At 37.0% G+C, this 27925-nt stretch overlaps 1 protein-coding gene across 8 annotated transcripts in view; it reads right to left on the bottom strand.

The window, feature by feature from the left end:
- The window catches only part of NBEA (neurobeachin), a 607387-nt gene that overhangs the window by 544623 nt on the left and 34839 nt on the right, over positions 1–27925 (bottom strand). For all 8 annotated transcript variants that reach the window (XM_055089393.1, XM_055089395.1, XM_055089397.1 and 5 more), the window contains exon 2: positions 147–378. In XM_055089393.1, the coding sequence (XP_054945368.1) occupies positions 147–378 (232 nt within the window). The remainder of the gene's footprint in view (positions 1–146; positions 379–27925) is intronic.

Here is a 27925-nt window from a genome sequence, read left to right as displayed (position 1 = left end):
AAAAGGCAAATTTCCCATACATTTCTACTTATCTATTTTAAAACAAGGTAGCTTCAACAAAACTATATAACCTATAGAATATAAAGAGAAGCATATGAATCTTTATAAACATTTAAATTATACTTTCCTGTCAGATAATCCCATACCTGCTATCATGTCATCTACAGCACTCATTTTCAGTAATACTTGCTCAATTAGCCCAACTTCTGTACTAGTCTGTAAATTCCGAACACTTTTTCGTAGGATGGCTGTAAACATGCTCCATATTTCTGCTTGACATGTGACATCACAGTGCTCCAAAAGCTCTGTCATGCATGTTATACTCTCAGCATCCTGGATAATAAAGTTCATCTCCAAGTCAAATTCTCCACCAACCAGCTAAAAATAAACAGAAAAAAATCACCAATGATAATGTGAGAGGTTACACACAACAACAAAACAAATATTTAGCTAGCAAGAAAGTATCAGCTACTCTAAAAAATTTCAAGTCTTCTAGCCTGAAACTAATTTTGATAAAAATTTCACTACAGATAAGTGAAAGGTGCTGTAAGAATTAAAACTAGCAAAGAGAAGTCTAATTTTTTTTTTCAATTTGAAAAGGTGATTTCAAATCTAGAAAAATAGAGTAAAATAGAGCAAATGACTAAGAGGTGGGATTCTGGACAAATTCCCTTAAAAAGGTTTTGGCTTTGAAAAGTGAAAAATATGAGAAGATGCAGAGATCACTAAAGATAAATTTTAAGACATGAAAATTCATTTTCTTTTTTATTACTAGACTGACAAACAAAATAGATGTAACTGAAAAAGAATAGGTGGGTCTAATCTCCATGTATAGAATATGAAGAAACATGAAACTATATTAGCAAACTTACAGTAAATGTTGAAATAACAGAATTAATGTTAAAAATGTTTACAAGAGAAATACCTAGTATCTAGTAGTATTTTTTTAAAAAAACATGTGAACTGGGAAAGAAAGCTGATTTAATGGCAGCATATCTGACTTGTGGCATTATGCCAAGTGAGTCAAAAGTAGTACTCCTCCTCCCAAATGCTACTTTATTACAGCAACAGACAAATACACATGGAATAAAAGATAAAATGATACTCCTATTCTCTATTGATCAAATCTCACATGAATTAGTTTATACAGTAATAAGTACCATTCATAAGGAAGAACATTAACAAACTGGATATCTTTTTGATCTAGAGAATGGAAAATTTAGGCAGAAAATAATAGGCATATACAAAATGCATGACAAATGTGAAGTCATTCATTCATTCATTCAACAAATATTTTATTTATTAAAGACTAGAACTTACTGTTCTGAGAACTAGAAATATATCTGTGGACAAGAAAAAGTCCATGCACTAACAGTGCTAAGTTCTAGAAATAAAGATCTATATATGTATTTACGTATGTTCTACTTTATTCCAAGAAAGGTTGCATTTGGCTTATAAATTACATAAAGTATAAAAGAAGACATAAATAGTGAGTAGTTGAGAAAGAGGAAACGAAGGAAAATACTATTAGGTTCAGACAGGGGCTAGAGATTAGATTCAAGAAGTCAAATTAATTTTCTATCAATGAAAAGTGTTCATTAATATGGATGGATGAGCACATTGTATAATCTAAATTTGAAAATAATGGTAATAATAATACCACCACCTAACCTCACATGCCATTTAGCATTACTCTAAGTGCTTTACATATAGTAAATAACTTAATTCTCACAGCAACTAATGACAAAGAAGCGAATATTTTAAAAGTCTTCTAGAATTTAAGAATTTAAAAACAATGGGCTGCCCTGGTGGCGCAGTGGTTGAAAGTCCGCCTGCCGATGCAGGGGACACGGGTTCGTGCCCCGGTCCGGGAAGATCCCACATCCCGCGGAGCGGCTGGGCCGGTGGGCCATGGCTGCTGAGCCTGCGCGTCCGGAGCCTGTGCTCCGCAACGGGAGAGGCCACAACAGTGAGAGACCCGCGTACCGCAAAACAAAACAAAACAAAACAAAACAAAAAAACAAAATATTCTCAAATTGGAAAACATTATACTCTGTATATATATTTTCTCTGTAACAGCTCCAAAATTCAACTTTATAAGAAACTAGCCCTTATGCTAACTTCCGACCTTTTTCTGACCTAGATATTCTCTCTGGTTAAAGGTTGGTTTTACTTCTATGTGTGAAACGACTTCAACTCCTCCTACTGTTTCTGGTTTATTAACAAAAATAGCTGTGAGGATGGTTAAGAGATTGGCTCTGAATTCAGACTTCCTGGATTCCGATTTTAGCTGCACCACTCACATTAATGACTCTACTTCTCTAAGCCTGTCACTTCATCTACAATATGGGAATAAAAGTTCCTATCTAATAGGGTTGTTGTAAAGATTAAATAAATAAAGTAATTGGGTTATAAGCACTTAGTAACAAAGTCAGGCATATAAGTTAGCATTCAGTTAAGGAGTTAACGTTAGCTATTAGCAGTTCTCTTACCCCAACTTTGAGCTAAAAATTGTAGTCATCTGATTACATACATATAAAGTACCATAAAACAGCCAGTTTTATGGTACTTTATGTTTCCAGGAAAAGCTAAATTATTGTAGATCGTGTACTCTCTTAGATATTACTTGTAGATCTAGCAAAACCAACTCAAGCATCATTTTCACCGTGTCATGGTCTCACCAAGAATTGCTTACTTTTTCATATCCAATTGACTTGGGTCACTACTTTGAAACTTGTAAACCCATAATTAGTAACTTAGAAGAGGTTCTCCAGAAGTGAACCACAGAGAAATAAACAGGTTTGAAAAACAATGACAACTTACTGACTGAACTAAAAGAAGTAGATACCAAAGTTTAAGTCTATAAGACTCAATAAATCTCTGTAAGAATTAGTATACACTAAAATGGGAGAACACTGAAGAATTTTTTAGACTAATCTCCTTAATGAGTTGTAAATGCTTAAGTAGAATCTGGTCTACCCAAGAACCATTATCAAATGTGTAAACAACAAAAATGGGCTCAGTGGTAACAAAAAATAGTCTGCTTTTAAAGGAATTAGCAATTATAACGTGTAATTCTAACAATCAAGCTATTATGTAAAGCCTAAGGCTCTATCTTTCTCAGTTAAAAAAACAATGCCCCTTTCTATACATCATTTAATTACAAAAGAGCACAGTTATGGCCCCCTGATTTCACTGCCAGAAGCTGTAAAAATATTTATTATAAATGTTATAACACAGTGGACCTATGTTTTTGGATGGTCTTTCTAACCCCCATTATAATTTTTAATACATTAGTATTAAGGAGGCTAACTGCTTACAGAACTATCATTCCAAGATTAGGGAAATATTTATTCCTCACTTGTAATGAACAGTTCAATATTTATCAACTAAAGCATACAAGAAAAAGTAGAAACAGTCAGCCTTTATTATTTAAACAATTCCCTAACAACCCTATGAGGAAAAGGCATAGTTGTCTTCAGAGAAGGAAACTGAATCTAAATGAGGTTAAGTAACATAACCAAAGTCACACATGAGTAAGTGGCAGATCCAGGATTCTAATCTAGACTAGAAAATGTACCAAAACAACTTGCTATGAAGTCAAGAATATAAACTTAAAAAATAGAGATGGGACGTGTCATAGTAGCTCTATGAAGAAATCAGTGCTTTGAGAACAGTGTATGCGTAAAATGAGGAAAGACAAAATGATTTCTGTGGGAAAGAAATGAAACATCAAGAGGTAGTAAATCACAATAAAGAAAAACAACCAATTTATTTAAAGTTATTTAAATAAATTATTTCAGTAAGAATGTCTAAGACTTTGAAGGCTCAATTACAGGAAAATTAGCAATAAACACTAAAAAAGAAAACTCACAGGAAAACATTTTAAAAAGCAAAAAGCAAAGAAAGTGACATGACAGGCTCGAAAGCTAAACCAAAAAAAAAAAAAGAAAAAAACCTAAAATCACTGTTACCATAGTACAAATGAGATTTATAAATCAATTGAGACTTCCTGTAAATCTCAATGTGTCTATGACACTCTATTTGCACAGTTAAGGGTTTTCTTTTCCTCCAGGCCTTCTCCTTAAAATTCTAAAAGGTATTGGCATTCAAGAAAAGCGGTCCACAATGGCCCTTCCTACTCAAGAATCTGTCATAAGTGAATAAAATAAATATAGGTGAGACTTGTTAATGAACTAAGTTTTATTTACATAAAAGCATAAAAATTACTGTATAAAAATTTAGAATATAAAATGCTGACCTGGAAATGTATTATCTTCTGAAAATACTGTTTTATAATTACTAGCAATTTAAGTATCTTTTAGTTTTTAAGTACAGAGTTTTAAATATCTTTATTTTGAAATCTTAGATTATTAGTTAGGATCATATGGAATAATTCAGTGTACATTAGACTAAATCAAACTGGATAATTATTAACCAGTTGGATTTCTTTGCAAATCTTTGCAAATCTGTGGATAAACTCTAAACTAGATAACATTGCTTATAAAGCCCCAGTTCAACACCCCACATTCAGCTTCCTCTACTTTCCATTCCCTAGCTACTGTCAAAAAAACATTTCCACAATGCCATCTCTCACTTCATCTAAAACTCTTTATAATGTTACTCCCTATGCATGAAATAGGGTTCTCTCCCAACCCCTAATTTTAACTTCCATTAAACCTCCAAATATCAGTTTAGATACCACTTAATCCAGAAAGTCTTCCTAGTAACTACAAACACTGCCTTTCTCTGAACTCACATTACAACCCATCCATGTCACAGCAATCATTTCAGGATATCCTAGATATTTACAGATTTCTTTCCATCCCCCACTTTACAGTAAGCTTTGTAAGGGTAAGGACCATTTCTAACTATCAACCATATCTACATCACTAGCACACTGACAAACCCATGCAAATTATTCAATATTTAACACGGAATGTGAAGATGGCAGGATGAGAGGACAGAAGGGAGGTAAGTAGGCTGGCAGGAGGGCTTCACAAATTCATGGTCCACCATCAGGTTGTAAGCCAAAGACTTTCTACCATACCCTACTTTTCTCTTCTAGCAATGAATTGCTCTTAATGCCATATAACTTTTTTAAAGTTCCAGAGATGACCACAAAGCCAAAGAAAATGTTTCCTCATTCTTGTTCATACCCCTTGGTTGCGTTATTTTTTTCTTCTATTACCACTTAAAAAATATGTAAGGTTTCACAGGTAAAATTAGGGAGACATGTTATTGTCTAAGTAAGGGACTAAGTACACTACACACAATTTTTAGTTGTTAAAATCAGGCTTATATATATTTCCACTTCCAGTTTCTAACTATTTTCAAGTGAAATCAATTACATCATCTTCCTTTGAAAAAGAATGGGAGTGATGTCACCAAAAAACACCACAGTGGGCAGCTATGTCCTCCCTAAAAAACTAATGATCTAGCAAAAACTGGCAGAATAAACTTCTGAAGATTTCTGGAATCAAGTCAAAAATGTACAACAACCAAGGGAAGACTTGGTGAGGAAGAAGCTACTGTTTTGTGGGGCACGTCCCACCTTCAATCCCTCAGATTGGCAACAGTCATGAGGACGCCAGCCTGCACTGGGGGTGAGGGTTGCTAGTTCCAAAGGAAGCACCAGGGACCTTATTCTCAAAGAATTGTAGTTGTAGGTCTGAACCTGACTGGCAGCTCCCTCAAGGAGAGACACAAAGAATTTTCTTTGCTTCACTCAACTCAGAACGTCCCTAGAGCTAGAACACTTTTGCTGAAAGCATTTAAAGGCACATGTATTAGCTGCAGCACCTGGGGCAAGCCAACACTTGGGGCAAGCAGTAGACAGACCTGGAAGCCTGGGAAGGAAGACGTGGGGAAAGGAGATAAAGGAGATAAATGTGGGTATAAGGTCTTTCAAAAGCTCTCATGTAGACTGGGTAATCCAGAAAGCCACATGTATGCCCAGTGCAGGTCGCACATTCAGAAAAGATCTACAAAGTCCCTAAGCTTTCATTTGTAGCTGACCTTTAGGCTCTACACAAGTAGGAAGTAAAAGCTAAAGCAGAGATGTAAACAGCCTGACCAAACACTGAAGAAGTCTCCAGCACAGAGCAAAAGATGGGGAAGAGCATTTTCTTTTCCTTTTTTTCCTTACCTTGGCTCCAGGCATTTAAGGTAACTCTGTCAAAACATCCGCTGCCCATCAAACTAACAGAACAAAGCCTTCAATGGACAAAAGTGGCAGAGAATACAGATCGTATACAGAATACAGAATAAAACTTAGAAAAGCTACTAAGCAAACAGCAATAACAACACAGAATAGCAACTACAAACTCAAGAGTAGGGAAAAGAACAGAATTTCCAGTTTCCACATTACAATATTCAGAATGTCCAAATTTCAACAAAAAATTATGAGACACACAAAGAAACAAGAAAGAATGGCCCATCAAAAGAAAAAATTAATTTTGTGTTCAAAATTTGATAACTGCTTTTGTCTTATCTCCTTCCTCTATTCTGTCTTCCAGCTTATGTTTTGCTTTCTATTAGTTCACAGATGTCTTCTACTGTTAGCCAATCAAATTACTTTTAGAAGCAGATACAATCTAATTATAAAGCTCTTGAATTATTAATTTCTAAAGAACAGATCTTCAGTATAAAGCTATAACTGTGTGTAATTTTACAAAGAAACAAAAAAGTGAAAACATGATAATTAAGAACCACCATTTTGTGAACGTTAATTATATGTTGCATAATTTATGCATACAGCCTCATTTAATTCTCATAACTCTGGGAGATGAGTATCTCAAACAAGGAAATTGAGGTTAGCATAAGTTAAGTAACCTGCCCAAGGTCCCTAAGCTAGTGTCAGCATCAGAATTTGTCTTGTCAATATCATGAAGAATTAAGAAGTATATCATTACCAGAGAGATCACCCACAAGATACAAATATGTACTGCCACCAGTCATCTAACCTTCAAAATCGGATGTTAAACATTAGCATATGAAATAAATGACTTTTAGATAAGTGTTCAGTAAATAACAGGAAAACTTTATAATTTGGTCACGAACATAATAAAAGTTAATGATCCTAAACCCAGCCAACAAACCAAGGCAAGAAAAAAAGAAAATTACTTGGTTTTTTTCCTATTTCTTTCACACAAGTCCTCTCTACAAGTAATTTATATTGACAGTCTTTCTGTGGTATAGGAATAACTATACCCAAGAGTATAACAAATGCTGCTGTAAATACCATCCATAAAAACTCTAGGGAAGGGAGGAGGAAACAAAGGGAATAATTATCATGCAATAAGTGCCTTCTTTAAAATATATTTTAAACAACTTGCACTTTATCAAAAGCAAGTATAACCATCTTTATAATTGCTTTATATGACTATACCAAACATATATGACAAATCCACCTGGCTACTAGGAGCCAACTGACATTTGAAGGAAAACTAAATGTGTTAATTGCCAAACCACTATATGCTTTTAAATTCTAACTCCTAGCCTAACAATGAAAACTCTAATCTATTTCATAAATAAAAACAAAGTAGAGACTTCTGCAGACAAATGAAAGCTGAGAGAATTTGCTGCCCGCAGACTTTTACCGTAAGAAATGTTAAAGTAAGTTCTTCCAGCAGAAGCAAAATGATACCAGCTGGAAATTTGAAATGACACAAAAAAATTGAAGAGTGCCAAAATCAAGACTGTTGTTAAATGCAAAAGACTGTTTTATCTCATTTTGAAAATTCTTTAAAAGATAACTATCTAAAGCAAAAATAACGATGCATTAAGGTATTTATAACACATATGAAAGTAAAACCAATGACAGCAAGATCACAGAGGACAAGAAGGGAGAAATATAAGTATACTTCTAAAAGATTCTTAACCTATACTTGAAGTAGTATATTATTTGAAGGTAGAGAGTAAGTTAATGCATATTGTAAACTCTAGAGAAAACACTGAACATGAAAAGGAAACAAATACTAAAGATCTTAACAGACACCTTACTGAAGAAGATATACACATGGCAAAGAAGGATATAAGAAGATGCTCCACATCCTACGTCACTGGAGAAATGCAAATTAAAGCAAGAATGAGATACCACTACACACCTATTAGAATGGCCAAAATCTAGAACACTGATAACATCAAGTGCTGCTGAGGATATGGAGCAACAGAAACTCACTGTTTGTTGGTGGGAATGAAAATGGTACAGCCACTTTGGAAGACAGTTTGGTGGTTTTTTACAAAATTAAACATACTTTTACCATACAATCCAGCAACTGTGCTCCTTAGTATATAATACTCAAAGGAGCGAAAAACGTATGTCCACACAGATTTTGTCCGCAAAAATCTGCACACAGCTGTTTATAGCAGCTCTATTCATAATTGCCAAAACTGGAAAGCACCTTTACAATTTCCTTCCAATGGAAATGGCACAGAATCTATATAATGTACGGAAAATTAAAACAAGGCAAGAAAAACAAAGTTTTAACTAAACCTGAGAGTTGACTTTCAGCTACAACAGAATGCATAAATATATAACATGAAACACACCCCTCAAAACTTCAACTTCTTGGAAAAAGACTATCATCCATTCTGCAACACCACATGAATTTAAAACAAAAAAACAAAAACTAAAAAAAAAACTAAAAACTATCTTCTTAAAATAAAATTAATTACTCTCTTGGCTCAGTCATAAACACTTGATGCCTTCACATCACCTGTGACTCTTCTGCTTTTTTCATGTCAAGCCCTAGTACTTCTTCCTTACTCATATCTCAGACTCAGACCTTCTTCATTTTTCCTAGCTCCCACACCAAGCAGTTTGAAGATTGCTTTGTTGCCTCCTCACAGTATCTTCCTACCTCAAGTTACCACTAAATACCACCGCCAAATTCATCTTTCTACAACAGCACTTAGATCATAATAAAGTTTCTCTACAACCTTTTTACTGAATGAATTTTTATTTATTTAATATTTGAATATCTAAATTACCTGAGTTATCTGAATTTATTATTTGAAATCCTTCTCACAGAAATAATGATCAGGCCCGGACTGGTAAAATGGAAGAGAGCTAGATCCCTACTTTATTTTTTTTTTGGCTGCACTGGGTCTTCATTGCTGAGCGTGGGCTTTCTCTAGGTGCAGCGAGCGGGAGACACTCTTCGTTGCGGTGCGTGGGCTTCTCGTTGCGGTGGCTTCTCTTGTTGCGGAGCACGGGCTCTAGGCATGTGGGCTTCAGCAGCTGTGGCTCTCGGGCTCTAGAGCACAGGCTCAGTAGTTGTGACGCACAGGCTTAGTTGCTCCGAGGCATGTGGGATATTCCTGGACCAGGGATCAAACCCGCGTCCCCTGCATTGGCAGGCGGATTCTTAACCACTACGCCACCAGGGAAGTCCTAGATCCCTGCTTTTAAATCAAAGCTCTGCTAAAACCTATGGGCAGAAGTACATTCATTTAGTATTCTAGGTACCTCAGGGTATTTCTCCTCTGAGCCTCAGTTTCCCCCTAGGCCAAAATTATACAATCTCTAAAATCTTCTGGTTCTAGGATACAGTGTATTACAACCTCTATTGAGAAGACAACTGTGATGTATGCAACAGCTGTGGTGTCTATCATAGAGCAAGGACAGAATTTAGAATCTAAAGACTCAAAGGGGGTAAAATCATTTTCAAAAGACTGCAGGTAAGGCACTGAATAAATTGCAAAGACTGCCTGGTGAGGTAAAAGCTAAAGAGATGATTCACTGATTCAAAACTTCTGTTTGAGAGAAATAAAAAAATGTGACTAGAACAATAAAACATTAACCTTTGATTCCTACAATTCACAGAAGCTGCATGAGATAAAAAGGTTTTTGGCAGTACAAACCAGGACAGGAATGTGACTTCCCAAAGGACTGTTTATATCCTAATGAGAAGAAATTCCTCCTTTAAAAGGCTTTCATTAGGAAGCAACAAAAACAAAAAATAAATGAATCAAACATTTAACTCAGAGGTTGGGAAAATTTTTTAAAAAGCAAGTCTGGGGCTTCCCTGGTGGCGCAGTGGTTGAGAGTCCGCCTGCCGATGCAGGGGACATGGGTTCGTGCCCTGGTCCGGGAAGATCCCACATGCCGCGGAGCGGCTGGGCCTGTGAGCCACGGCCACAGAGCCTGTGCTCCGCAATGGGAGAGGCCGCAACGGTGAGAGGCCCGTGTACCACCAAAAAAAAAAAAAAAAAAAAAGTAAGTCTGAGTAAATTATGAGGAAAAAAATTATGTTAAAGCAGAATTTTATGGGTTAGAAAACAGAAAAATTATAGATTTGGTAAATAAATCCATAATGTGATTCACAGAAGAAAAAAGAATAATATACACAATCCTCAGACAAAAAGAGAAAAGACTCTGAAAATTAAAAATGAGATACAGCAAATAAGTAAACTTTTCTTCTCATGAGACGTATGTTCCATCTGTGCTAATAAATTTACATAGAGAAAAAAGGAACTAAATTAAAATGTTTCTGAAAGTGTATCTCTGAGTTGTGGGCTTATAAAATCTTTTCTTTTTATCTTTACATATTTTCTGATTCTATAAATTTTCTAAAATGAGAATCATTTATTTTTATAATCAGAGGAAAAAATAAATGGGGGGGAACTATAATAACTTTTGGTATCAGGAGTTATATATAAACACTAGACTATAAGCTCTCTGAAGATAGGACCCAAATTTGTCTTACTGACCAATCCATGAGCAGCACCTATACAGGATACACTGTAATATTTGAAACTATTATATATCTATTAAACAAGTATTTAATATAGTTTTGTGAGATTTGCATATTTAAAATGAGGTTTAAAATATTATTTACATTTTTAGAGTTTTCAACTTTATAGTCCTTTGGCTTGTTTGATCAAAGAATTCCTGCCAATTCGTCCATGAAAATAACCTATCCCTTCGGTACAGAATCAGGAGCAAACCTAATGCCATTCAACTTTGTACCTCTAGTTCCACTCCATAATATCCTAAGCAGTCCCTTCCTTATACAATTTCTCTTCTTCCCATAACATGGAAATTTATCAAATTCCTAATCAGAATATAAAATAAAAGCTAATTAAAGGAAGTGATAGAGTCCAAGGAGATACTGATTAAGGATGACACTTAACCAAGAAGAAAAGGAACAATTCACTAACAGGAGGCTAAATAATCTCTGTTTTATTTTTAAATGCTAGGTAAAAAGTGGTTTATACTGACCCACAGTTGATCACGATACAAATCCTTGGAGTTGGGCCAACTTGGGAACAAGTCCTGACTCTGCCACTTACTAAATTTATGGTTTCGCAAGTAACTTCTCAGTATAACACCACCTATCTCACAGGGACATCAGATGATTAAAGAAGCTATTCTATTTAAGTACCCAACAGTGACCAGCTTAGACTAGGTACCCAATTAATGTTAATTTCATTATTTTTCCAGGATGAGACTGGCACCCAGAAAAAAGTGAGGAAAATTTACTGGTTTACATGGGAACACCACTCATGACTTTAACTTCATTAGTACCATGTGCTGATCAACAGATCTAAATGACAAGTGATTAATATTATTTAAAAATATAATTGCAATACTATTTAAAAAACAAAATTACCGATAACTTTTAGAGATAGTAAATTATCATAAAGAAAGTACTGGTTTTGCTTTTTAGAAAACACAAACACACATTTCATACACAGGCATAAAAATTAGTAATTTCCCTTATAAATACAATACCATAATTGTGAAGGATTAAGCCTAAGTAAAACATCATGTAGCCTAAAACGTATAACCCTTAAAATGAAGATATATACCTAAACTCAGCTTCCATAAATATTTCTTAGAAATCCTAAGGAATATTAAGAGCAGTATCTAGTTCATGTAGGAATTCCCAACTATGGGTAGGTAATTACTTCAGTTTTCCTTGATCTACAGCTTAAACTATATACAGAAGTCAATATCAAAACAATTTTTACTTGAAATAAAGTTTGCATTTTTATGTCATATTTACATCAACTAATGTAATATATTTGTTTACATAGAATTCAGAGTTGTTTTTACTGTCTGAAAATTAAATCACAGCAAAAAGAGCAATAATTCATGTAGTTTCAGTGTATGGTAGTCAATCATTTATTCATACTGAAGGGGATCAGTATATGCCACCCCAAAATATGCCACTTTGGCATAAGGGTTATTTAAAACTGAAGGCAATTAAGAATCAACAGATATAGGAAGAGTCCTCTGCTTTCCCATTATCCACCTGAAAGCAGGGCATAAATTTACCATTGTCAAAGTGGTATAAATATCCCACCACTCCGGTGCTAGGGTGAGAAGAGCAATCCTTGTCACTGCAGATGGAGAGCTGGCCCCAAGATGAGTCTGCACACACCAAACTTTACTAAAATAACCCTTATCTTCCATTTGTTCTCCCACATATTTCCTAGTCACTTCCCCACAAAGTATCGTCCCCTGGAGTCCAAGCCCTCTTTCCTTTGTTGAAAAGGGTATAGAAGCTCTTTGAATTTCACTTCTTTTCTGTGAATTGTTCCCAACCATCTATGTCCCTGCATCACCATAGCATACCTTCTACTGGGTTATTCCCATCAGCATGCAAATGCACTAAAAGCGTTTTTTTCTCCAAAAAAAAAAAAAATCATTGACTCTACCTCACTCTTCAGCCATTAGCCTATTTCTCTACCCTTGTTTATTGAAGCCCCCTCATCCCCAGGACTTAAAAAATTTGAATTGCCCCAATCCCAGTATTTGTGTCTCTTCTTTGTCCATACTAAGTGGACATTCAATCTCATGGCTTTTAATACTAACTAAATACTGCTGACTCACAAATGTGTATCTTCAGCTAAGACCATTTGCAGCCTCACATATCCAACTGATTTCTTGTTATCTCCTCTCCGATGGGTAATAAACATCTAAAATTTAACAGGGCCAACAACAAACTCCTGATCTTCTTCCCATTGCACCCTGCTATTCGATCCTTTAGCAAACTTCCCAGTCTCAGTCAATGGCAAGTCTCCACTCTTCCAGTTAGTCAGGCCAAAAGTTTCAGTCATCCTTGACTCCTCTCTTTCTCACATGCCCAAATCCAAATGTCAAGCAAATCCAGTCAGCTGTTCCTTCAAAATATATCTAGAATCTGATCAATTCTTGCTACTTAACTGCTACCACCATGATCTGAAACACTATCTCTCTCTCTCTCTCTCTCTCTCTCTCTCTCTCTCATCAGGGTCACTGAAAGAACCTCCTCAATGGTTTCTCTGTATCTACCCTCACAACCCAGGATTTATTCTCAACACAGGTTTTAACGGGATCAATGTGAGTACTAAGCAGATCATGTCTCTCTGCTCAAAACAATCCAATGGCTGCCCAACTCAGCTCCAATACAGTCCAAACTCATATAGCACTCTGCACAATCTGCCCCATCCTCTACCTCTCAGATCTAATCTACCAACCTCATTTCTGTTCCAGCCATACTTTGTTTTGACACCCCCCACGCATCTGTGACTACTTGCTGTTCCCTCTGCCAGCCACATGGTCTCCCTCCCAGTATCCACATGGCTCCTTCCCCTCAGGTCTGTCTTCAGAGGTCACCTTATCAAAGACGGCTTCCAGAAACTATTTTACTTAAAACAGTTAACAACCCAGAACTCCCTCTATCCTTATTTCCCACATTATTTTCTCCAAAGAAAGTTAGACTTCTAAAATATTATGCATTTTAGTGTATGCTCATTTCATACCACCCCTAGAATGTCACCACCATGAGAGCAGAGACTTTTCTCTGCTTTGTATACTGCTATACCCTAGCACCTGGCACCTATTTGCCATTCAATAAATACTGGCTGACTAAATGAACTCAGCTGTTCAGCAAAACTTACAGAGCCCAACCCCACTGTGCTACCATTAGGAATTAGAAAAAAATGGACAAAATATAAAAACAATATTTGAAGACATCAGGAGCTCCCAAGACAATGAGGAATTGCCAAGCCAGATCCAGAGAGGAAGAAAGCTCAGAGAAGTAAAAAAATCCCAGAATTAGGGCTATTTTTCCCCTCAAGGCAAATGGTCACTGCAGAAGCAACAACTGAAAGGCTGAGAACCTGAACATAAATTTTCACATATCCCTGGAAACAGTGAGACAAAAACTACGGTTCAGAGACTTACAAGAGAAGAACATTTACAAACAAGGACCCCTTGCTTGCTACCATGAAAAGCTACTTCCCAGGAGTAAGGTGGGAAAAAAAAAGAAGTCCAGACATGCTAAGTAAAAGAAGGCAGTCACAAAAGACCACATATTGTATGATTACATTTAGGACAGGCAAATCCACAAGAACAATAGTAGATTAGTGGTTGCTGGGATGGAGAGATAGGGGATTGGGAGGTACAGAGTTTCTTTTGGGGGTGATGGAAATATTCTGGGATTAGATAGTGGTAACAGTTGTACAACATTGTAAATATACGAAAAGCCATTGAATTGTATCCTTTAAAATGGTTATGGTGAATTGTGTAATGTGGATTTTATATCAATTTTAAAAAGAAAGAAATAGAAAAGCCCTTGCAGAGATTAAGTACAAATTCAAATCATCTCAATTCCTGATTGGATTATGACATTCGAAGACTGCTAGGGTCTCAAGCATGGGTGCTAGCCTAAACCAAAAGTAATCCCTGGAGGAAGATAACAGCATACAAAGCCTCAAATTAGCTCCACAACTTTTTATGTACTTTATTCAGGCCTCACACAAAAGTAGCCAGTCATATTAAAATATAAGATGGGAATGAAAGCCAAAGAAAATATTATAACAGACATATATGTAACTAGATAATGAAGCAAATACATAGATGACTAGATAATGGAGTTCTGAGACTCGGAATTTAAACTGGTTGTAACTAATGTGTTCAAGGAATTAAACAACAAGATTTAGGATTTCAGCAGCTAATAGGAAACTATAAGAGCATAAAATGTACTTTCTAGAACTGAAAAATAAAATAACTGAATTTAATAATGCAATGAGTCTGACAGCAGATAACCAACAGCTGAAGAACGAATTAGTGAACTGGAACATGCATCCAGAAAAATGCAGACATCTGCACAGAGTTAAAAAAAGGATTAAAATAGAGGAAGAAAAAAGGATATGAAATACAATGACTAGATCTAGCATATGGATAATTAGATATCCAGAGGACAGGTGGCACTATCTGAACACACAAAAGTAAAGAAATTTTCAAAGCTATTTAAATAAATTAAGCCATAGGTTTAAGAATAACTTGTATCATTCAGTTCACTAATACTAAGAAAATCATACCTGTGCACATCAGAGAAAAGGTACTAAAAATACACAGACAAAGAAATATCTTAAAGAGTAACTAAGAGAATAAAGCACATTACCTTCAAAAAGATAGCAACGTATTGTTTTAAAACTGAAATTACAGGGCTTCCCTGGTGGCGCAGTGGTTGCGCGTCCGCCTGCCGATGCAGGGGAACCGGGTTCGCGCCCCGGTCTGGGAGGATCCCACATGCCGCGGAGCGGCTGGGCCCGTGAGCCATGGCCGCTGAGCCTGTGCGTCCGGAGCCCGTGCTCCGCAACGGGAGAGGCCACAACAGAGGGAGGCCCGCATACCACAAAAAAAAAAAAAAAAAAAAAAAACTGAAATTACAGAAGTCAAATGATAACAAAAGAATTCATTTTATCTTTGAAGTGAGGAAAGAAAAAAACTACCAACTTTTATCTATATCCAGAAATATATCCTTCACAAATGAAGGGAAAATAAAACATTTTCACACACACAGGTGCCGGAAGAAATAAAAGTTAGGAAAAGGGTAAAAATATGGGTAAATCTAAATAAATATTTACTGTGTATATCAGTAACAACAATGTCAAGAAAGACATAAAATATTAAATGAAAACAACAGCAATGAATTTGGGAGAGAGAGAAAAGGAATGGATTTCATTTCACCCTTTAATAAATCAAAGATGTATGTTATAATGTCTAGAGTAACCACTGAAAGAACAGCAAAATAACATACTTCTGAAAGTTAATAGAGGGGATGAAAAATAATAAAAAATATTTAAATCCAGAAAAAGTCAAGAAACGTGAGGAAAACATGCTAAACAGGCAAGACAAATAGAAAGCTAACAGTAATATGTTATGTTTAAAGCCAAATACATCAGTATTTACATTACATGTAAAGAGATTAAACACTCTAATTTAAAGACAAGGATTGTCAAACTGGATATATTTTTAAGAACAAAACACTCAACTAGATGCAGCTTACAAGAAATGAAGAAATATACCTTAAACATGAGGGAACAGAACAGAATGAAACCTGTGGGAGATATGAAATTGTACCTGTATTCCAAGAGTTTAAAATGTGAATAGCAAAATAACTTCATAAACACAAAACAAAGTGTAAGGCAACCATGCACAAACACTTTAAGAAGTATAAACTCTTTCCCATCCCTGTCTTTTGCCTGGCTAACTTATTCACTAGTTCTCATCATGTCACTTCCCTCAGAAAGCTTTCCTTGACTCTCCTTAACTAGGTTAGCTGGGTTAAGTGTTTCTGCCTGGTGCTTCCAAACTAACTATAATTCTCCATCACAACAATTATCACAATGTAATTAACTGTTTCACAGTCTGTCTCTTCCACTAGAAAACAAATCCTATGAGATCAAAAACCCAGAATCTACTGGGTCAAGAACTATGAAAGGTGTGAGATTTTGCCCTACTTGCAAGCTAACAAATTAGCCTGCCCATTTCATAAATGTTGACAAAAGACAGGAGGCTACTGGGCCAGAGACAATGAATTTTATTACTCAAGCACAGCAGGCTGTAGGAGCTTCAGGTCTGTATTGATCCCCTCTGCCCCTCAAAGTCCCACAAGTCTGAGGCAGAGGCAAGCCCAGGCAGCTGCTGTACATGCAGAAAACTCCAGTCTTTTACTGGGGCTGCTAGCAAGCCTGACCAACCTCTGCCTTAGAGGGAGACATCTTTATTATCATGGTTAGGAAACGAATCTGCCCTGTATCCTAAATACCTCTTTCAAGGCTGTTTACTATACAAACATCCATGAAAAGAATGAAAAGATTCAAGGATTCAAAAATCCTTGAAAAGAACAAACACTGATACAAAATACACTCCCCCCAAAAAAAAAACCATGGAGAATTGTCTTTCCAAAGTATAGTTCACCATTTTACCTGTAACACTTAATTGCCTGACACATAAATGGTAATCAGTATTAGCTGAATGCATGATGGATATATAACAAATGAAATAATGAAAAACTGGGAATGATAATGTGTCATGATAAAACATTAAATCATTTTAAATTCTCTTAAGCTTTTTTAAAATAAAGACAATAGCTCTATTTTGATTCTATCATGTGCATAACTGCATCATATTAACTGCAATTCACATCATTTGTTCTATTACTCTCTTTTTTAGATGAGCAATTTCTAAGCAAGCACTGGTTATTCTAATTTCTCTTTATTTTGGATCCTCAACCAGATAGCACCTTTATAATGTCATGTACCCACTGGCAATACCATGACTATTTTGTTCAATGATATTTCCTTAAAAAATAAGCTACTTATTTGCTGAAACAAATAAGCTACTTATTTGCTGAAACAAATAAGCTACTGTGTAAATCAAATAAGTGCACTGATATTTTCTACAGTGGCAAAAATATAGAGATATCCTGAACACAGAAGAATTGCTTCCCAAGTGGGACATTAGGGTCTTAAAAGGCATTAATGGAACAAGAAACTATTCAAGAGGAAATAGCAAAGCTTGGTAGTGGCATACCCAAGTCCAGTTGCCTAGTGTTTTGTTATGGTTGTTTGTTTGTGTGTGTGTGTGCTTTTATTTCCTTTCACATCACAGCAAAATATTTCAAATATCCTGCAATTCACAAAAGACGTGAATAGCCTTACTATCTAGACTAGAAGATAAAGCATGCTACTAAGTCTAAATCAGACCCAAATTCACCTTAAGTAATAAAATGTACATGGATGAAAATTTCAAGGTGTCATGAACCATATGGGAACATACAACCACAAACTTGGTGGAATTAAAATCACTTACATTCTTTCCATATAAGTGAATAGAAACATAATCATTTAGTGACCCTCTTTATCTTTTTTATATTGAAATTAAATTCGTGTATGTGTAATAAAACTGTCTAACTTGTTTGTGGGGGGGCGGTGAAGAGGATTGCTAATCACCTGGCTTATTTTCTATCTTTTTATCAACAACACATCTCTTATAAAAAGCATATACCTGAATTTTCTTTTCTTCCTCACATTACAATCTTGGTCATGTACTATTGAATTTTTTATTTTTTGGGGGGGAGGGGCGGGGGGAGCCAGACAGCACGGCATATGACATCTTAGTTCCCCAACCAGGGATTGAGCCTGTGCCCCGTGCAGTAGAAGCGTGGAGTCTTAACCACTGGACCACCAGGGAAGTCCTCAATCATGTACTATTGAACACACTCCACTACCACTTATTTTGATCACTAATACATCAATTTTTTTCTATCATCTTTGTGTTTTCTATTGTTGAAATAAATTTGTAGGCCCAAGATGGAGCGGTTTCTGCCCAATGTGCCACATCAGCAAACCAAACTTCAGCGTTCCTGTAAATGCTCCCCTTGACCACAAACGCAGTATATCTAGTCGGTTGAACTCCAAATGCCAAGCCAACTCTGGGCTCTATACTTATTTCCTTGCTCCTCAGTCTTTCTAAATAATGACAGATATGCATCCCCAGGAATCATGCTTTGTTTCTACACTGCAGCTACCAATGCTCTATAAAAATCCGTTTTGCCCAAAATCCCTCTGGAAAAAGCTCCACTGCTTGTGAGGCTCTGAACTTACTCCCTCAACCCATGCACTGCTTTTTTTCGAATAAAGTACATCGAACTCATTGCTAAGTGGTTTTAGCTTTGTCATTTGATACTATTTATCCAAGGTTTCCTATGAATCATTTTTCTCCTTTCTTCCTGTTTTTGGATTGAGTTGTTCAGTCTTAATGCATTGCATTGTGATCAGAAAATGCTCTTTTTATTACCTCTATTCTTTGTAAATCACTGACTATTTCTGTTGGCCTCCGACCTGTGCAATGTTCGTTAACATTCTGTGTGTACTTAAAAAGGAAATATAGTACCCTAATGTCAGGGCTAAGAGTTGGATGTAAATAACACCCACTCTTGATCATATTTTCAGGTAGTCTACATACTTGCTAATTTTTCATGAATATGATGTCTTGGATGAAGAGAGAAGTATTAAAGTCTCTATTAAATGTGTCTGTCTCTTTCTCCCTGAACATATTGTAGTTTCTGCTTTTTGAGAGCTGACCTGAGATGATACTGTGATTTATAATAAGAAATGTATACACTACTTGACCCTTCAACAACACAGGGATTACGGGAGCCAACCCTTCAAGCAGTCAAAAATCCGCTCATACCTTATAGTCAGTCCTCTGTATTCCTCTGTGTCTGCGGTTCCTCTCTAACCAAGGTTCTGTATTCGCCAATTCAACCAACCACAGATAGTGTACGACTATAGTCTTTCCTATTGAAAAAAATCCATGTCTTAAGGGGACCCACGCAGCTCAAATCACGTTGTTCAAGGGTCAACTATATTTGGTCTTATTTGTCATTCCCTGCATGGAGCTCCTAAAACTCTTGAAATTTCCTAAATGAAGAGAGCAATAAAGGTGTCTTTTGTTGTGTTAATGATGTGATTTGGGGGAAGCCTCTAGGTAACCTAAGGGTGGGGACTGGTTGCCAGGGGAACAAACCACAGATCAGAAGGTTGGAACTTTGAGTCCAGCCCTCCCACCCATCTCAGGGGAGAAGAGAAGTGTGGAGGTTAAGTTCAATCACCAGTGGCTGAAGATTTCATCAATCATGCCTATGTAATGAAGGTTCCATAAAAACCAAAAGGATGGGTTTGAAGAAATTCCAGGTTGATAAACACGTGGAAATTCAGGGGGCGTGGTGCAAACAGCACGGAAACTGCACACCACTTTCTCCAAAACTTTGCCCTATGCATCTCTTCAATCCAGGAGTTCCTGAGTTATAACCTTCTCTAATAAACCAGTAATCTAGTAAGTAAAATGTTTCTCTGAGTTCTGAGTGAGCTTCTCTAGCAAATTAATCAAACCCAGGGAAGACGTTAAAACCTCCAATCTATAGCCAGTTGATGAGAAGCACAAGTGACAACCTGGACTTAACGAGTAGCATGTGGGGGGAAGGAGGGCAGTCTTGTAAAACTGAGCCCTTAACCTGTGGGGCCTGATACTATCTCCAAGTAAACAGTGTCAGAACTGAGTTAACTGCTTAGTGGTATGGGGAAAAAAACCTACATCAGAATTGGTATCAGAATCTGAATTGGTGTCAGAATGATAGTTCCTGACAGAGAAGTGGGATTTGCTAGAATGGCCCTGGCTCAGAGAGACATGGTTTGGGAAGAGAAAAGATGAAAGAGACTTTGATGAAGAACCTTTGATTCCTTGGTGGCCACATGGTCAACCATGGTATGGAGCAAAGCTGTGCTACAATCAGTCACTAAAGGTAAAAGTTACCAAAGGAATTCAGAGATGGATCCAACTCCCTAGAAGCTGGTTCACTGGATGATGCATAGGGAAATGCAAACTAATAAGAAAAAGATGAAATATATAATCTCTTGGTTATGGTTATCTATAACAGCTAAAATAACATTAAGAGTGCTGAGTTGGACCCTGAGAGACCAGGTTCAGATTTTTCCTTCTGGGCACAGCCCTCAAATCTGCTCCCAAAGGGAAAAAGCATGCAGGACAACAGAAAGTACCCCTAAGACCTCTGGTCACCAAGAAGAAAGTACTGAAACTAGGCAGTATAGTGTGAAGGAGCTGTTTCATTTTGTGGATCAGTATCATCAGATTCCTGAATAACCTTTACTAAAATGGCTTGTGAGAGTGACTAATTTAAGAGGAGTATCTCTGGTTGTGAATGATGAAGAGTGGAAGAGCATGTCTGGTTGATACAAGACCCACAGCTCACTATGGACCACCATGTGGGATCACTATGTGATCCAGACACATAAAAGCTTACTCCTGAGAAAACAGCCAGTATGGCAGACTGGATTTTAAAAAGCCACTGTAAGATCTGTTTACCCTGAGAAGGGGGACTGCCCATCACCAACCATATATATTAAGTGGAATACCCCAGATGAAGCAGCTGATGTGCTTTGCAGGCAAGCCATGCTGGACTGGCTTTATGATGGCAGGGATATTCACCCGCTGAATAAGCTCATTACCTAGGTCATGGTAAATGCAATGGTTAAGGGGCCCCTTTCATGAGCATCCCATATATAACCATACTGCTGATGAACCAAAACACAGTTCCAGAAACTTTACCAAATTTGCTGACTCAGCTTCCCCTCACAGGTCTCACAGATGCTAATAAAAACATAAGGTTAATCAGAGAATGGGAAGAGGCCCCGGGGGAGAGTCTAAGGACTCTTCGCAATAAATGGAAATTTTTAAGTGGTTATTAAGAAATAAGGTGAATAAAGCAAATATTGATAGGGGTGAAACAAAGAAGGAATAAAAAAGGAAGAGTCACAGGACATCTCAGTAGGATGGAAATCTTTTGGAGGTTGTTAAGAAATAGGACAAATAAACACTGATGAGGTTAAAAATGAGGTTTTAATACAGCATTACCAAAGGCTGGGTGAGATAGAGACCCCTCCTGGTCCCCCAACATTAAAGGGCCCCAAACAAATCCACCCCATTTACTCCAGTTTGGAAAAAAATTTAAAGTCAGAAGGCAGAGATTACAATGAGAAACCTGATGTGCAATACCTTGGGACAGTGGTTACGCAGATTAATCAAAATAAAGACTGACAAAAGGACAGGGTCCCTTGGCTCAATCCCTGAATGAGAACCAAAGACTTTTGCACAAGAGTGGGTAAACTGGTAAGTGATAGAAAAGTTTCCATAAGCCTTTTATACAAGTCTCATGAATTGTGGTTACCAAAACGCATGGATGAAGTCCTTACTTGGGTTACAGTTAGATTCAGAGTATGTAAAAATGTAATGCATGTCATGACAGGATATGAACATTGGAATGTTTAAGCAGGTATTATGTAAAGAAGTTGTATCAACTTCACCTGAATGTCTATGGAAATACATGTTATGTCTGGATGGGAACACTTTCCCCTACCTAGTGTTGTAAAACCAAAACCAAAGAATGAAGTCCTATCAGAAGCTACAGTTATGAATATGAGTTGATGGAATTAAGGTAAAGGTTTGTAGAACTGGTATGTTTGAACAAGCTTTATGTGAAATGGCTGCTCCCTTTTACCTGATTGTATTATGGGGATGGACATTGTATCTGACTGGGAAACACTTCCCCTACCTAGAATTGTAAAATAGGCATGTAAATCCGGCCCTCAAGCAGTATTAATTGGACATGCTAAATGGGAACTAGTAAGACTGCCTGAGCCCATGCAGTGTGGAATAGAAGCCAGAGTGCTGGAAGGGGCCAGCTCAGTGTGTGACAGCAGTACGTGCAACAAACTGGGGCTTAGGGCAGCAATGACTGTACCTAAGCAATGTACCACCCAGCAATGACTATGGGGACTTCGGACTGGAGAATTTCCAGCTGAAGGGCATTTACTACCTTGCTATTGGACATTATTAATTGAAGCTACCCCTATGACTGAAGAACATAAAATGATCTGGAAACCTGAAATAACCGTAATGTCTAGGATGATGTCAGAGAAACACTCTAATGGGGAAGGCCATGCCCAGGAGAGCAACATAATAAAATGGATATGGTCTATACAAAACCATGCTGCCTGGGGAATGCAAGGAGGGGATTCTCAGGAGCAGGGAGCTTCTTTTCCCCTAGGATTGACCCCTGAACTGTATGAGGAGCTGCTGGATTCCACTGTCACTTGGGCAGTGCCCTATAAACAGTTCTTAACTGACAAACGAAGAGCTGCTTGGCAGTTCCAAGGTGAACGGACAACATCCTGTTTGGACAGCCACCACTCTGATCATAAAGCCACCACTGTGACCAAAGAAGGTTAAAACAGATCAGCCTGGTGTGCTGAATTGCATACTGTTTTCCTAGCAGTGGTGGAAAAAAATGAACACTAGGAAAAAGCCCCTACGTTTGTGTTTTTACTGACTCATGGGCAGTAGTGGCCAATGGCCTGGATGCCCATATGGGGCACGGCCCTACAGCAATCACTATGGGAATCTGAGGGGTGCATTAGAGTAGCACATGCTGATGCCCATCAGAAGAACTCTCTTCCAGATTCATAAGGTGATTGCAATCAACAGATATCCCTGTGTACTCACTCAAGTTGTCCACCTGGGCCCATGAAATGAGTAGACATGGGGGCACTGCAGCAATGCAGAGATGGAATGAATCTAGACATGTTCCTCTTGCCCCCTCTGAGGCACAAAATGCCAGGGAGATCTGTTCCACTGGCCAAAAAGAGGGACAGAGACTGCTGGTGGTTATGTAGCACATTCCCTAGTGGGAAGGTGCTGATCATAGCTGGCAAATCAGACTGATGCTAGGAGCCCTGGGGGCTGCCAACGGGTCTTGACAGGAATAGACACTGACTCCGGATTGGGCTTTGCTTACCCTGTGTTAAATGCAAATAAAGTGCTGAAAAAGAACCAGAACTGCACCAATTTGTACAGCTCACAGTCATTTCTTCAGACTAAAGAATATACTCTACAGCCCTAATGTCCAACAATGGGCAGAGAGATATCCTCCTCAGTGATAGTTTGATGGAGAATTGAATGTACAATTAAAACACTGGTTGTATAAAACAGAGGAAATAAAGGCATGAAGGGCTTGCTTACACACCTTCACAAGTGTGTGCTCACATTCAAGATATATATATGTGTATGTGTGTATTCATATATATCCTCTCTTATAATACCTGTAAAATGATTACAAAGTATCTAATACATACTAAATGGTTAGTGAATTGTAGGTGGTGGTAGTAGTAGTAGTAGTAATTTTTTTCCTACCCAAATCTAGTGTTAGCAAGTATATCTAATCTTTCCTCAAACAGGACCAGAACCACAGATTACTATTTTGTTCTCCTCTACACTTCTTCTTCCAACCCCCATGTAATTTTTTTTCAATTATATTTAGGCTTAACAACATGTTTTACTGCTTTCTTTGTGCATCATTACATCCCACTATTTTATCTTGGTTCACTGCGTCTCATGCTAGAATACATCATTAAGTCTTTCAGCAATGATCAACGGACAGGGTAGTTTCTAAGTCACTGTATGCTGGAAATTGTCTTTATTTCTATCCTATTATAAAATGTTAATTTGTCTGGATAAAACATTTCTAGGTTCAAAGTTATTTCCCCTACCCCTTTTATCAGTGAGTTCTGGAGTACTGTCTTCTGGAATCCCAATGTTGCTGAAAAGAAATGTGCTGTCCTGTCCATCTGATTCTCAGTCCTCTGTAGATAATCTGTTGGTATTTTAGATATATGTAAATATAGAGAGAGGCAAAACGAAAACAGATACAGACATATCCATGGATGGCGGGCATCACAATTTAATTTGTATTGCCCTGATTACTAGTGAATGTGAGCACTGTATAATGTTTAAGAGTTTGGGATTTGAGATAGACTGCCTGGGTTAAAATCTAGACACCGACACTTATTGGATGTATAATCTTAGGCAAATTACTTAAACATACATCCGTGCTCAGTTTCCACATCTGTAAAGTGTGGATAATAATAGTATCTATCTCATAGTTTCATTGTGAGGTTTAAGGAAGATGGTCAAATGAATGAATTCAAGCCCATGATAGAGAATTTTTTTTTTTTTTTTTTTTTTTTTGTGGTATGCGGGCCTCCCTCTGCTGTGGCCCCTTCCGTCGCGGAGCACAGGCTCCGGACGCGCAGGCTCAGCGGCCACGGCTCACGGGCCCAGCCGCTCCGCGGCATGTGGGATCCTCCCAGACCGGGGCACGAACCCGGTTCCCCTGCATCGGCAGGCGGACGCGCAACCACTGCGCCACCAGGGAAGCCCGAGAATTTTTTTAAAATAAGAAAAATTCACTATATTTGGCTTCCATTTTTATAAAGTATATTTTTAAAAAATCATAACTAAATAACAAATGGCTGAGGTACAAATTTTTTTAAAACCATGTAAAAAGGCACAGAATGATAAATATAATATTCACAAAATTACTCCAAGGAAGATGAGGAAAATAGGATTGGGAAGTAACACACAGGGAGCTTCAATGATACTGGTATTATTCTAGATCACAAGTTGGAGGGTGGGTTCATGGGTATTATTTTATTATTGAGAATGGGGACTGGATGAGGAACAGAATATAACTACCAAATGCATAATATCCAAATTTATTTTATAGCAGCACATCTGATCACAAGTCTTCTTCTGCATTAGAAAAAGTCTGAGGGCACACACAACCGAAATTAAAAACATTTAAAAATTACTGAGAGACATTAAGATGGCAGATAAGATTGAAGAACATGCATTTCTAATAACCCAATCAAGATATGTGATTCCACCCCACCCCTCCCCCTGCCCAGCACTACCAGGCATACTCATAGCTAGTACAGAGACCATACATATATATGTTTTATGGGATTATCAAAAAAATAAGAGTGGCAAGCTCAAATAAGCCAAAGAATCTCACATATGTGCCTAACTGGAACAGTATTCAATCAGCTCTGAATGTGGTAGAAAGAAGAATGAAGAAAAGAAACTTAAGACACCAAATGTCTCAATGAAGGCAAAATCCAGGTTATTGGGAATGGAACATGAAAAGGTATGTTGATATCAGAATAAGTAATTATAACATTAAGATTTTTAAAACAACCATTCTGGTGTCTGGCCATATATGCTGGCTGTTAAAGTAGCACGAAAATACAAGTTGTTGGAACAGGAATGGAGGCCTGCTACGCGGGAGACATTTACCTGTGAGGTGAATTTATCCATGATGCTTAGGAAAAAGACAGGTTACAAAGGAAAATGGTGAGCCAGGAGATAAAAGTCCTTGAGGGATATCCTATAGGTTAACAGATAATGGCAATAAGTATAGGAGCAACTGTGATAAAGCAGGTATAGCACAGATTTCAAGGTGAGAAGGAATTGTTTAAAGAAGGTGATGAAAAAGAAAGTGATCTGGAAGCAAAATATCTAGAGAATACCAAGTTCTTTGCTCATCTGGAGGTACACTGGACTTGAAAGAATGAAAAAGCACTTAGATTTCAGATGAAGTAAAAGAATACTGGAGGGAAAGGGTGGGAATACAAATAAACTTTTTTATGGAAAAGAAGCCAATGATGGAGAAACAGGGCTAAGAAAGAAAAGGCCGTGTTTTCTCACATCTCTAAGTCTCTGCACATGCTTAAAAAAGGTCCTTTTTAATCCACTTGATCTGGCTGACAGGATTCAGCTCAGGAGTTGTTTCTTAAAGGAGAGCATTTTCTAACCCACATCCCCCATTTAGTGTCATTTCTTAAGCACATATACCTTGTGCTTATCTTTATGAAAGCATTTATCAATCGGTAATTATTATTGTTTTATTATCTGTCTACAACTAGATTAATGTGACCTGAGTAAAAACCATGTGTTTAATTGCTTTGACTCATAATAGTGCCTGGCAAGTAAGCACTCAATAAATGGTGACCAAATGCTGAACCACTGCACTCCACCAAGTTTACAGGAGAGGAAACTTGTTCACAGAGGTTTGTGCCCATAGGAGAATGACAAGCAGAACTGGAAGAGGTGAGAATATGCCTTAGTATTAATCTCAAGGTATATAGTGCTACCAGCAAAATAGCATTTCAGTCAAAGTGAATACAAATCATTTCAATTATTGAATGTACTCACAAATCTATACTCACATTTTAAAGTGTTACTTAACAAAAATGAAAGTAATAAACCTATTAAATTAATTAGAATATTACTTTATTATCAAAATATTAATTAAAATTACTAAAATAGCAAACTTAGTTTGTATACCCACTTTACATATAGCTTTGTCATCTCTGAGCCATTGAGAAAACACTCAAAAATGGATTAAATAACTCTCAGTGATCAAACAACATTTTAACATGTTACTCTTATAAAGAAATTATTGAAGAAAAAATACAGAACTAAATTTTATTAGAGTTTTGTTTTTTGTTAGAATAAGTATTTACAATATTGCTCTAATTCTACAGTAAGGTAAGAGATGTGCTTTTTTAAGTTACATGACTTCATCAAATCTACACTGAAAAATATCTGATAAGCATGAAGCTGGAGTGTGTCTACATAAAAAGGAGTAAAAGTAAGCCAAATGGCACTCTGAAAAAGGTACCATGATGTATCTCATTGGTTTCATTATAATAAGGTCAGTTGGAATTGGCACTAAGGAGGAAAATATAAACTCGTAGGATACTAGAAAACCCTTCTGTCAGTACTTGCCACTGTTAGTACAACATACAAGCATCTGACAGTAGAATAGATGGATATGCTGCCAGAAATTATAGCAATGAATGCAACTTTGAATAATGGCTTTATACTACTCAGCCTCAAAAGTGAGAATCTTAAAGTGTAAAAAGATTTTTTGATAACAGTTTTATTAATATTTGGTTGGGAGAAGGTTGGTAAAAAATATTACAAAGAATAACTTTAGTTTTTCATAAAACAGATTATTAGGCAAAATAATATGATAAGTTTGAGGGATATCATGTCTGTAACTCACAAATTATTTACATTATACAGCACAAATATATTAAAATAACTATACGCACAGGCAAGAGTTTTTGGTATATTAGCTTATTGGTCTAGAAAGCAAAATAATTACCATTTGGGGAATAATAATAAGAATGAGTTCATACACCAATGTGCAATGGAATC

The sequence above is a fragment of the Physeter macrocephalus genome, chromosome 13, assembly GCF_002837175.3.
Source record: "Physeter macrocephalus isolate SW-GA chromosome 13, ASM283717v5, whole genome shotgun sequence".
Taxonomy (NCBI): Eukaryota; Metazoa; Chordata; class Mammalia; order Artiodactyla; family Physeteridae; genus Physeter; species Physeter macrocephalus.
This window is presented reverse-complemented; position numbering and strand designations above follow the sequence as displayed.